The sequence below is a fragment of the Streptopelia decaocto genome (genome assembly GCF_964273445.1).
Source record: "Streptopelia decaocto genome assembly, chromosome: 5".
Lineage (NCBI taxonomy): Eukaryota > Metazoa > Chordata > Aves > Columbiformes > Columbidae > Streptopelia > Streptopelia decaocto.
This window is the reverse complement of record NC_138659.1, coordinates 34,134,042-34,144,878: the sequence shown is the minus strand read 5'-3', so window position 1 is coordinate 34,144,878 and position 10,837 is coordinate 34,134,042. Positions and strand designations below refer to the sequence as shown.

The 10,837-nt window shown below is 50.8% G+C and overlaps 1 protein-coding gene across 10 annotated transcripts in view; it reads right to left on the bottom strand.

The window, feature by feature from the left end:
• The window catches only part of COL13A1 (collagen type XIII alpha 1 chain), a 50,049-nt gene that overhangs the window by 6,704 nt on the left and 32,508 nt on the right, over positions 1–10,837 (bottom strand). For 8 of the 10 annotated variants that reach the window (XM_082052682.1, XM_082052681.1, XM_082052679.1 and 5 more), the window contains 11 exons: positions 10,341–10,385; positions 9,852–9,995; positions 8,966–9,064; positions 8,534–8,587; positions 7,692–7,733; positions 7,155–7,181; positions 5,763–5,843; positions 3,626–3,661; positions 1,667–1,720; positions 1,344–1,397; positions 504–539 (listed from right to left, as the gene is read on the bottom strand). In XM_082052682.1, coding sequence (XP_081908808.1) covers positions 504–539; positions 1,344–1,397; positions 1,667–1,720; positions 3,626–3,661; positions 5,763–5,843; positions 7,155–7,181; positions 7,692–7,733; positions 8,534–8,587; positions 8,966–9,064; positions 9,852–9,995; positions 10,341–10,385 — 672 coding nt within the window. The remainder of the gene's footprint in view (positions 1–503; positions 540–1,343; positions 1,398–1,666; positions 1,721–3,625; positions 3,662–5,762; positions 5,844–7,154; positions 7,182–7,691; positions 7,734–8,533; positions 8,588–8,965; positions 9,065–9,851; positions 9,996–10,340; positions 10,386–10,837) is intronic. The other 2 variants (XM_082052686.1, XM_082052683.1) reach the window with 1 other exon arrangement.

Below are 10,837 nucleotides of genomic sequence, written 5' to 3'. Positions count from 1 at the left end.
TAAACTCATTTAATTTATCTTTTCCAAATGTCTGTATTCCACATTCTCTGGAGGATTGTTTGATAGAGGGCAACCTTCTTTTTCACGTTCAAGGGGGAATTTAGAAGTAATGTAGTAAGATGCAGTGGCTCCTCCTCAGTTAATTCTCAAGGGAATCCTTACACACATCAGTACATAGACAAGCAGGATTTCCTAAAGCGTGCACGTTGGCCTAACTCTGCCACACATGAAGTTCCATGCTTCAGTGAGAACAGAGCCATCACAACAAAGAACTTGTTAGAAAACCCCTCCTACAGCTTTCAGATAGATGTATCACACTGTCCCAGGTGATTATATGAGCTACAGGTATCGCTATATAAAATACAAGTCTGCAAAGTTACCCATATGAAGGTCTAGCAGACAGAACTACGTGTTAGCTACTGGAGCCGGCTCAGCAGTTAACTGGTCTATCACCATGGGGAGGCATTAGTAACTAAATACAAGAAGTTTGCCAGGGAACTTACCCGGACTCCTTTGTCACCAGGTAGACCTTGTAAACCCTGAAATACATCAACACAAGAAGAAATTTTTTAAAGCAAGTAGGCCCCATTGCATTCCCACTCAAAAAGAGGAAAGTGTGTCCAAGAGTGAGTTTGTTTTCCATTCATACCGGTTGCTCTATGGTAACAAAACCAACCACACAAAAACCCCACACAAAACAAACACACACACTTTTCCAGAGACAACCTCTCCTTCATCTCCATGAGACCATCCAGGCTGTGCCACCACCACTGCTACTCTAAGGGTTCTTCAAATAAAGCACAACCTAGTTTAGAGAATGCAGTCTGAAAAAAACAGCAAACTTCATTATTTTTGTGTTCAACAAAGCAGCAGCTCCACGGCTGCACAAATCTAGAGTTCCAACACTGGTTTAATTTTGTAAAACAGTAAAATCCCAGCCAGCGGCAGCAGCCTCGCTGACAGCAGCTCTTGTCACAGTGACAGCAGGACAGGCCCGCTCACCGCAGGCAGGGGCAGGGCAGGCACGAGCCGGGGAAAGGCAAACAGAGCAAACATGCTCAAAAGCAGCATGTTGGACTATGGTACTTCTCCTGGGAGCCCCATGCAGCTTCTCTTGGTAGTCTGAGCACCAAGGTGAATCAAAGCTTTCTCCTCAGCTTCACCCACCTCATTCTGGATCATTGCTTGGAAGCTACTGAGCTCTTTCTCGTTCTGGTAACTTTGGTTCTTTAGCACCTAACCCAGCTGAAATTGCAAATGCTGTATTACAGCATTTGAATAAGTTACCAACCACAGCAAGGAAACGGGCACTGAAGATAAAGCCCCAGTGCCCTCATACTTACAGGAAGCCCCGCGGGCCCCATTGGTCCTGCAGCTCCAGGGTCTCCTTTACTGCCCTGAAACGGAGACAAAAGAGTAGAAATCATTACGCTCCTATTCAGTGCAGCACAGCAGTGCTATGGGTGAAACGTAAAGGACATTTTGAAGCACCTAAAAACCCTGGGGATGAGGTGATACTCAAAAATCAAAGGCCCAGCTGAGGGTCTTGTATGCACACGGGGCGAGCAGTTCCAGCTCTAGGAAAACCTGGAGCTTCTCTGTCCCAGGGAGCTGGGGCATGTTCAAAGAAGTCACAGAGCACCGGTCGCTTCTGAAGGAAACTCACCCTTTCTCCTTTTGGTCCTGCTGGTCCCGAAACCCCAATTGGTCCTGGAGTGCCCTGTAGTTGTAGGAAGGAAAACACATCAGGATGTTTTTATTGTGGGGGTTCGTTAAGGCCAGGAGACACTGCAGCTCCTTTAGGGAGAGCACAGCCGGGGAGGACAGCCTGGTGCTGGGAGGCATCCCGCATCACTGCAGCTTTCAGTGCTGCTGGCAGTTGTTATAGGCAATTTGAAGAACATGGGAGCCACTATGTCAGATCACACCAGCACCATCTTACAGAGCCTTTTTTTAAAGTTTGAAACTATCTCTTGACAATCGTTACAGCGGGCACTTATTTCTACCAGTTCCACAGGAGGGAATCTTTCCTCTCTGCTTTATATCAGACAAGGCTGAAAGCTGTAGCAGAATAAAGGCCATTTAGCTATAGGATAAACCGTTTCCTTTTTATTTATTTCCTTCTCTTCTGTTTTCCCCGTGGGGCTGAGGAACCCAGAGGAGCTTGGTTCCGGGGGGCAGGCAGCCATCGGTCACGCAGGCCGAGAGGCGCCGTGCGGCAGAGGCAAACTCAGAGAGGCACCGTTCGGCCCCTGGTTCCTTTGGCCATCTGTGTCACTCAGCCAGACTCTGTCGTGCTAGGAGGAAAACCCGTTCTTTTTGCCAACCCCTTGACACAGGGGCCATCTCTCCTTAGCATCCCAAACTTCCAGTTTGTTCATGGAGCCTCAGGAAAGGGATACTTTCGAGGCCCATAACCTGCCTTCTGGGAAGAACAAAGGATGAAGCTTCTGAAACGGGGAAATCTTTTTCTAACTGCTTTGAGGAAAAGGCTCTCGCCCTTTCCAAAGTGAGCTTGCAATCCTTTGTCACTGAAGGAAGCGCTCTGAGGTGGGCAGGGTGACACGCGGGGCGGGAGAGCTCGGAGACACCATCCGAGCAGCACAATTCAGCGCAGGGAAGGAAGTGAGGAAAGGCAGCTTTTCCTTCCACCCCTGCACAGGAGTTCACATCGCGGACATCTTAATTGCCTACACATACACATCATTTTAAGGTCATTTAGTGCCAGGAAATGCACTGAGCTCTCACCTGCATATTTATAAATTTAGATCCACCGTTTCCCCAAAACAAGTGAGGGTACAAGCTGCCTTTCAGATTCTGTTCAGACGTTTGAGTGGCTCAATTATTTCCAGTTACACAAAATTGCCTTTTATTTTTAAATAGCCAAATGATTGTACATGAGCGATGCGTGATTTCCCAACAGGGATTAAAAATACTTGGCCCTTTTTTAATAGGTGTTACCAAAGACAAGCAAACGGTTTGCAGAACCAGGTTAGCATCACTTGTTTCAGTCTGAATTTGACAGACTGAGAAGCTTTGGCACAAGGAGTTTATTTACTTCACATCTCGCAGCAAGTTGGCGACAAGAAGTGGGACTCTTGCCTCTTCCTGCTCCACTGTTGGATGTCGCTGCCTCTCAGGTGCGTGTGTACTGTATGTACTGGGGTAGAACGGCAATGCAGCCTTAAGCACCGTGTGTGAAAAAGCTTTTTGCTCATGGGACAAAACACACTGGTATTATTGTGCCCAAGACAAAACCGAAGAGCTACTGTCGTGAAAAGGTGGTAAGCAAGGCTGCCATGGAGAACAGCAGGATTGAGACCCCTCACCGCAAAGAGAGCAAGAGAACAGAGCATCACGAGACCATGCAGAGATTTCATTCGTCTTGTTATTGAGATAAAGTAGAACACATAGGCTGTGAGCCCAGCATCCAGGCTTGTAGCATCAAAAAAGACAAGCATGGACATCACTTCTCAGTCTGAGTTTACCCCCCCCCCCCGCCCCCCAAGCCTAGACTGGAGAAAATAAGGTTATTCCTGGGGTAAACGAGACTCTGGTGGAAAAGACGAGACAAGTCACAATACTGGGGAGAAGGGACGTGGGGTAATGGAGAAACAGAACTCACCGGTGGTCCAGGCCTGCCGTCTAAACCTGAAGCACCCTGAACAGACGGGGTGGGGTTAACAAAAACAAGGCGAGAGGAGAGGGGAGACGTGAGTGATGCAGTGACTGGAGACAAACATATGCTTGCAATAAACAAAAATGAACATCTCAAGGACAGGTGATGGTACTTACAAGCAAACCAACAAAAACATAGAAACACTGAATACATATAATAGTGACCTGCCACTTTCAGACCCTCCTAAGAACACAAATGTCCCTCTCTCAGTACCACCGAGAAAACCCCTGAGGAAAAAGCTGTTCTGTGACAGGTGAGGAAAAGAGCAAGGTGCCAGTGGAGCTGGAACTGCGTTGCCTTAGTGGCAGGCTGGGCCACGCAGTGAGACGCAAGGCTCAGGGGCCTGTGGTCACAGAGCCATTTACAAGCAGTGCAGAGCCATCAGCCATTCCCGTTCCTTCCAAGAAACGGGTGCACGCTTGCTCCACTCTATATCCAGTGGTTTGGAGGCTTATAAAACAGGTGGCTTATCTTCCTGTGTCACCAGAGCAGATTAAGTGGCCCTTTTCTGTCCGCTTGGCTCTTGCCCTGAGTTTTCTCATCCATAAGATCTGACAGTGGTTCTGCCCAAGGCCCATCTAGCCCGGTGTCTCATCTCAGAGCGGCCAGGAGAGAAAGCTTTGGTAGAACATAGGTACCAAATACTGAGTTTTCCTCCGCTTGAGTTTCCTCAGCCTGTCTGCCGCACAGAGAAGCTCAAGGCTACTGCAGACAATCAGTGCCAAAGTGTCCTGCAATTCTGGCATGATGTCGAGCGCCAAGTAACATACGAAAAGGCAGCAGATCCGGCTCCGGGGTTTAAACAGAGTCAGCCTTTGAAACATTTCAGTACCTGGTTGGCACTGCGTTTAGTTTGATGGGCTGAAAACACCCTGGCTCAGGCCTGGAAAAGTTGATGGAGTTGGGTAGCTCTGAGGAGCAACACAAGGTCCACGATACCTCTCTGATCTTACTAGAGCAAATAAATGTTGACACAGAAAGCTGCCAGTCGCATTTCTCAGGGCAAAACGGGTTTTTACTTCTTCCAGCTTCACTGAAGCACGATCCTTCGCATTTGAGGCTCCGGAAAGCATCGCTTTCTGCCCACGGGCCCTGGGGGAGCCGCAGGGAACACCCTCACCATGAGCTCAATCGAGCGCCCAGAGTCGGGTGAAAAGCACCCAGGCCCTGGAAGGTCACTGCAGTGACCTTCCAGGGCCTGGGTGCTTTTCACCCGACTCTGGGCACTGGGCAGCACGGCTGCAAGAGGAAAACATTTTACAAAGACACGCACGTTTCAGCCAAAGTCGGGACGAGGGATCTGGGTGATCGAACACAGGCTGACAAAGTCACACGGCGCACAGGACACGCTTTGCGGTGCTGGTTTCCAGGCAGTACATTCAGCAAGTGCTTTTTATGAGAGAGCAACTGGGTGGGACTGAGTTACCAGTGATTCACTCCCAGCTGTCGGCTGGGTCTCAGCCGCCGGGTGAAGAGGCTTTTAGCAGATGCCAGCTGAGAGCTTCACAGAGTCTTCAGGATTGTATCTAAAGCTCCTGTAGCTTCCTCATCATTCTGCCCAGATTCCCTCATGGCAAGCAAAGCAGCGCACTAACGCCAGTCTAGTGCGGCTGGGTTCACGTACAGCGGGAACACAGCATCGGGGAAGCATCGACTGTCGCAGGAGTAATGGGAACGTTTTGGCGGTGAAGCAGCCAGGTGCATTCAGAACCAGCAAGCTTTCGTACAAAGCCTGGCCCGGGTGGCACGCTGCTGGGAACGAGCTTTCTTTTCCACCTCTTTTTGACTTCCGTTTCTGTCTTGCCCCATTCATTGCTCTGAAGTGCAAAGAACGCACAGGAAAGCTGCTGCTTGCTTTCCCCGATCCTGACAGAGGCAGGAAGGTTTAAAGCGATCACTGATCTATTTAACAGATCTAAAAGATGAAGGTTCTGTACAGAAATTGAGGCTTTAAGTTTAAAAAGCAAAGGCACAGATATTTATAGGTCGTCTCTTTCTTTGACTTTACATATCAAATCCCGGCATGCGTCTCCTATTGAGGGATCGTTTTACAGCTGATACAGTTTGCTTCCTGGATACTTACGGGTAATCCCAGTGGCCCTCTGTCTCCTTTTTCACCCTGGGCACCCTTCTCTCCTTTCATTCCATCAATCCCTGCTTCCCCCTAAAGGAAGGATGGAGCAGAAAATAAACCCACTGTAACACCGCTTATATAACAAGCATTCCTCCCTTCCCGAAGCAGCAGAGAGAATCCAAAGGGCCGCACAGCGATGCTTTAGCCCCGTTTCTCGGCCCAGTCTGAAGAAGAGCAGCGTCAGGCAGAGACCTCTGCGTGGGCAGCTGGTTTAAACCACAGGCAGCAAGAGGAGATTCAGGCCCCGTGGGCAAAGGGGAGCCGAGCTCACTGCCGCGCTGCCCGCGGGCTGTCACGGGTAAATAAAAGTGACCAGAAGTTGTCTGGTAGGGTGGGGTTACATCTTACGGGGCAAGTGAATGACAGGTGTCCGTTTTTGTAAATGCTCTTCCTTGCCACTACCGAAAGCCTCTTTATAAAGACTTATTACAAATTGCAGGGATGGAACAAAGCCCTCCTCATTTTAGACATCTCTTTGCACCTGCTAATTAAGACTACGTGGATCCTCAGTTCAAGGAGAAACCAGTGCGGTATTTCTGTCTGTAATCCAGGCTGTGCTGCGCAAGACTTTCATCTGCGTTTGTTTGGCACATACTCCAGAGACAACTGCACCTTGGGGAGTTTCCCAGGCCCTTGGGAGCAGTGGCTGGTGAGTTACAGAGAAGCAAGACATGACTGTATCTGTAATCAACGCTTGCAAGACTAATCAGGATAAATATACCATCCCATTAGCAACCAAATAGCGCTGGCAGCCAAATACTGAGCATAACCAGCAGACATTTGCCACATTTTCCAATCTTCGTCAAGAATAACGTCAGAGGAAAAATGCAGCGCTCCTTGAAGATTTCCACTCAAGTATTTTTTTCATCAAGATGTCCTGTTTTACTGCAGGCAAACCAACGGTGCAGGCCGAACATAAGCACATGGAGATGGAGATTAAAAAGCTTCTAATCACCATGAACAGTGAAGTTCTTGGGTGGCTTTACAGCAGAATTTGCAGGGTGAAGAACCTGGCTGGCTTTAAGCTGGAGCTCAGTTACTCAGGGCTGCACGACAGGCCGTCCATCCCGCCGTACAGACCTTCGCCCTTCAGATGGAGATTTCAACTACATTCCAAGGGTAGCGAGTCCCCACTTCTCTGGGTGAAAACTGGAGAAAATGACCAGTTTTCTGGGTCTTAAAGTGAGAACTGCTAATCCATTTCCTTCAAGAACACACAAGTGCTTGTCCTCTTACCAAGATGGCAAATAGCGTTTGCAAGCTAGAAAAGTTCCTACTGAAAGGTTCTTGCACCTGGGGCAGTCTAGCAGAATTTCAGAACGCAGTGTTCTGCAGCCTTACCTTCGGTCCTGGGAGGCCCTGAAGACCCTGTATGTGGGACAAGAGACAAAATGAGTGACGTTTAAGGACGTGCTTTAAACCCCAGGTATCCCGGTTCAGCGTGCAGCACAGAGCTTTCACTTTTTGCCATGCAGAGGGCACAGATGCTTAGCCCAGGGGCCTCTTTATTTGTGTGAAGGGCACTTCATGTACTGTTCTCATCTGGTAAAGAGGCGGCTTATGCCAAGAACAACCTGGCAGCAGGCCAGCCTTGCTATTAAGACCATTTTTGCAGTTGATCCCTTTAATCCCATCCATCCCGCCTTGCCACTGTCTTCCCTTTCATCTCAGACCAACGCAACCTTCTCTCTTTACCCACCCAGCCCACCGTAGCTCTGACCTGCCTGGGGGTGGTTTTGGAAGTGATCCTAACCACATTCCTGTTCCAACACCACAGTGTTTCTGGATGTTTTCTCCACCCAGAGTCCTCCCCAGCCACTTCCCACTCCATCCTCATTCCCAGTGCTTTGCTCCTCAGGTGAATCACTCTAAACTTACTGGAGGTCCTGGTGGGCCTTGGGGTCCAGGGGGACCAGGTATCTAGAAAGCAATGCAAGAGAAGTTACTGTCATAGTCTGCTGCCCTCAGAGGTGACGGGGAACTGCTGAGAGGGGAGACAGGGCACAGCTGAGCCCTGCTGGCCTTGGAAACCCGGGCTGCCCTAAGGACTGTGTTAAGAGGCGGCAGCAATCAAGGACAGAGGGGCTGAGAAGCAGCAGCAGGACTCTGGAGAGGGTTGTGCAGCGGTTGCAGACACTTAGGAGGGAGGAAAGCAGTGTGGTTCTTTTCAGGAACATGTTCACTCCCACTACTCTACCACTGTTCCTGCAAGAAGGCACAGGGGCAGCAGCAAGCAGCTGTTTCAGGAGATGGGAGAGGAGGCGGCTGGCTCCACACGTGCAGAGCGCACCGATAGCCCGTGGGCTCCTTGCTGCAGGCTGCCACAACAGCCAGGGGTAAGTTCAGAGGGGAGAAGAAACAAACGGAAGAACCCCAAATAAATTGAAATATATATATATAGATAGACACATGGAAGTATCGTTCAGGAAATCTTTTCACTGAAAGTGCCAAGGAAAATATTTGTTATGCTTTCCATGAGCTTCTATTCTTCCCTAGCCATTCATTATTGAAAAATCCAGCTCATGACAAGTAATCACGTGTAAGGGAGAAGTAGGGCACCAGGAGCTGAGCTCGCTCAGTCCCACAGGATGAGTTCTGCTGGCTTTAGCGAAGGGCGTGTGATGAAAGGATGGGATGTGCTGGCTTTCCGCAGCACCGCTGCCAGATCATCCCTCCGCTGCGGCCGAGATTGCAGGAGGAAGGTGAGGAAGGTGACCTACCGATTCTCCCGGGTTGCCTTTGTTCCCGCGCTCCCCAGGCTCGCCCTTCTCTCCCTGCACACAAGGACAGACCCTGTCACCACCAGCTGCGCTCCGGGGTCTCGCTCCACCAGAACCATCTGTGACCCACCCCCGTGCGGGGAAGCAGAGGTTCCGCAAAGGAGGAATGGGAACACATCGTGTATTTCACAGGCAGCTCACCTGCAGCTCTGCTGCGCCTCTGCTTCCAGAGGAGCCACCCTGCACAGAGTGGTGCCTCATGGCTGCCCAACAGCAGTGCCACAGGACATTCGGTGACACCTGAGCACCTGACTAAGGGGTCTGCTGCTCCTGAGATACTCAGCGCTATAGGAAACACCCCCTTGTGTGGTTTTCTACAGCTGTTTTTCTTTGCCAAGCAGGAAAGAGCAGCCCATCTTTTTTCACTCTTACTGTCAATCCTGGAAGTCCAATGGGACCCGGCAATCCTGACGGTCCTGGCATCCCTTGGTCGCCTCGCTCGCCTTTCTCCCCAGTGGGGCCATCAAGACCCTATGGATCAAGAAAGATTTGTGGATTTTTTCGCACGACTAAGTCAGGCAGACATACAAGACATGGTTGCAAGACCTGAGACTGGCTATTATCCTCCCAGGAACACAATGGAAACCACACACAACCGTCAGACGCCCATGGAAATGCAGGGCTCCACTAGCACTGAAACTGCATGTACAAATGCCTGGACACCCTCCTGTCATTTGTAGATGTGCCAGTCGCCAGAGCGGGGACAAGGACCGCTTTCCTGCCTCCCTGCTCTGCTCACAGTAGCTGCCTGTTGTGACAGCACGAGTTTTATCCTAGCAGTCTTGTAGAGAGGCAGAAACTCATCGCATAAAACCCTCTTGGCTGGTGCTGGGGGCACAGAAGTTGTGACAGACTGAAAAAGGGGGACTGGGCACCCTGCCCCAGTTAGTGGCAGGGATGCTGGGACTTACCCCGTGCAGCTGCCCCCCAGGAGGGTGTGTGTGCTGGTACCTCAGCTGCCTTGCTCACGGTCAGGCCTGCTTGCTTACAGCAGCGTTTCAGCATGAGCAATAGGCCAGGCAGCAAGCTGAGGAAGAGACACAGTGCCCAAAGAGCAGGGGGGCAGCCGGGGACAGCCGCCCCAGCACAGCTGCCGGGCAGCCAACACCTGCCTGCTGTATCAGCTCACTTGATAAAACAGCAGCGAGGCGCCTCCAGCACCCACCGCAGAGGGGCTCTGAGGTACCTGAGGAGTCCCAGGGCTTTGCCCCATAACCTAAATACCAAGCAGTGCCCCGAGAGGCTTTGGTTTACTCACCGGTGAGCCGGCTTGTCCTGGCTCTCCTTTCTCGCCCTTTTCTCCTGTGGCCCCGACATGGCCTGGCTCTCCCTTTATTCCAGGTGGTCCATCCCTTCCTGGCAGTCCGGGAGGACCCATTTCTCCAGGCTTGCCGCGTGGTCCCTAAAATAAACCCAGAGAGTGAAACATTTGCCGACAGCATTAAGGTCACTCCTGCAGAGCGGCCCCCTGGCCTGGAGACTCTTTCACTGCTCATCCTCTTCCTCACAGCGATGCCACTTGAGGAGCCATGGGCAGGACAAAGTGCATTTGCCATGCCGTCCCGGCTGCTCCTGGTAAGCTGGGACTTGGATAAGCCATGAATGCTCATTTTTGTGAAGGAAAATATATATTTTTTTTCCCCCCGTGGGAAAAGCAGCTGTGCAGCAGCAGTGAGAGATGGAAAAACGCTACCTCCGGATGAGAGCAGCGACAGAAAGAGCGGTCCGCAGGGGCACCGTGTCTCACCTTTTCTCCATCGTGGCCTGGAGGACCTGGCAAGCCGATTTCACCCTGAAACACAGAATTGTGGTACTTGGGCAGTTCGAAAGCAGCTATTCTGAGTCCTTCTGCATGGCACTATGATGACGAAGGGTAGGCATTGCAAAGTAGTCTGCAGGGACCCTGCTAACTAGCAGACCCAGGGAAAAAAGCATAGAAATCCCCATTGAAACAATACATTTGTGACTGCCTCAGAATTTCACCAGCCTGGTTTACCCTGACAGAGTTCAGAGTCCCAGTGCTATAACATAGTCCCCAGCTGACAGAATCCTCACATAGAGATCAGTTCCCCTAAACCGCTTCCTAAAGGGGACAGCAAGCAGAAAGGCTCCTTCATCTTTGAGATGAGGCATTATCGTTGTGGGAAAAGGGGCTTTCAGGATATTGAGTGTGAGGAGGAGCGGTGGAAGCCAGCGGGACAGTCGGTGCTGCGCAGGAACAACAGCAGCACCGGGGCAGGGTTC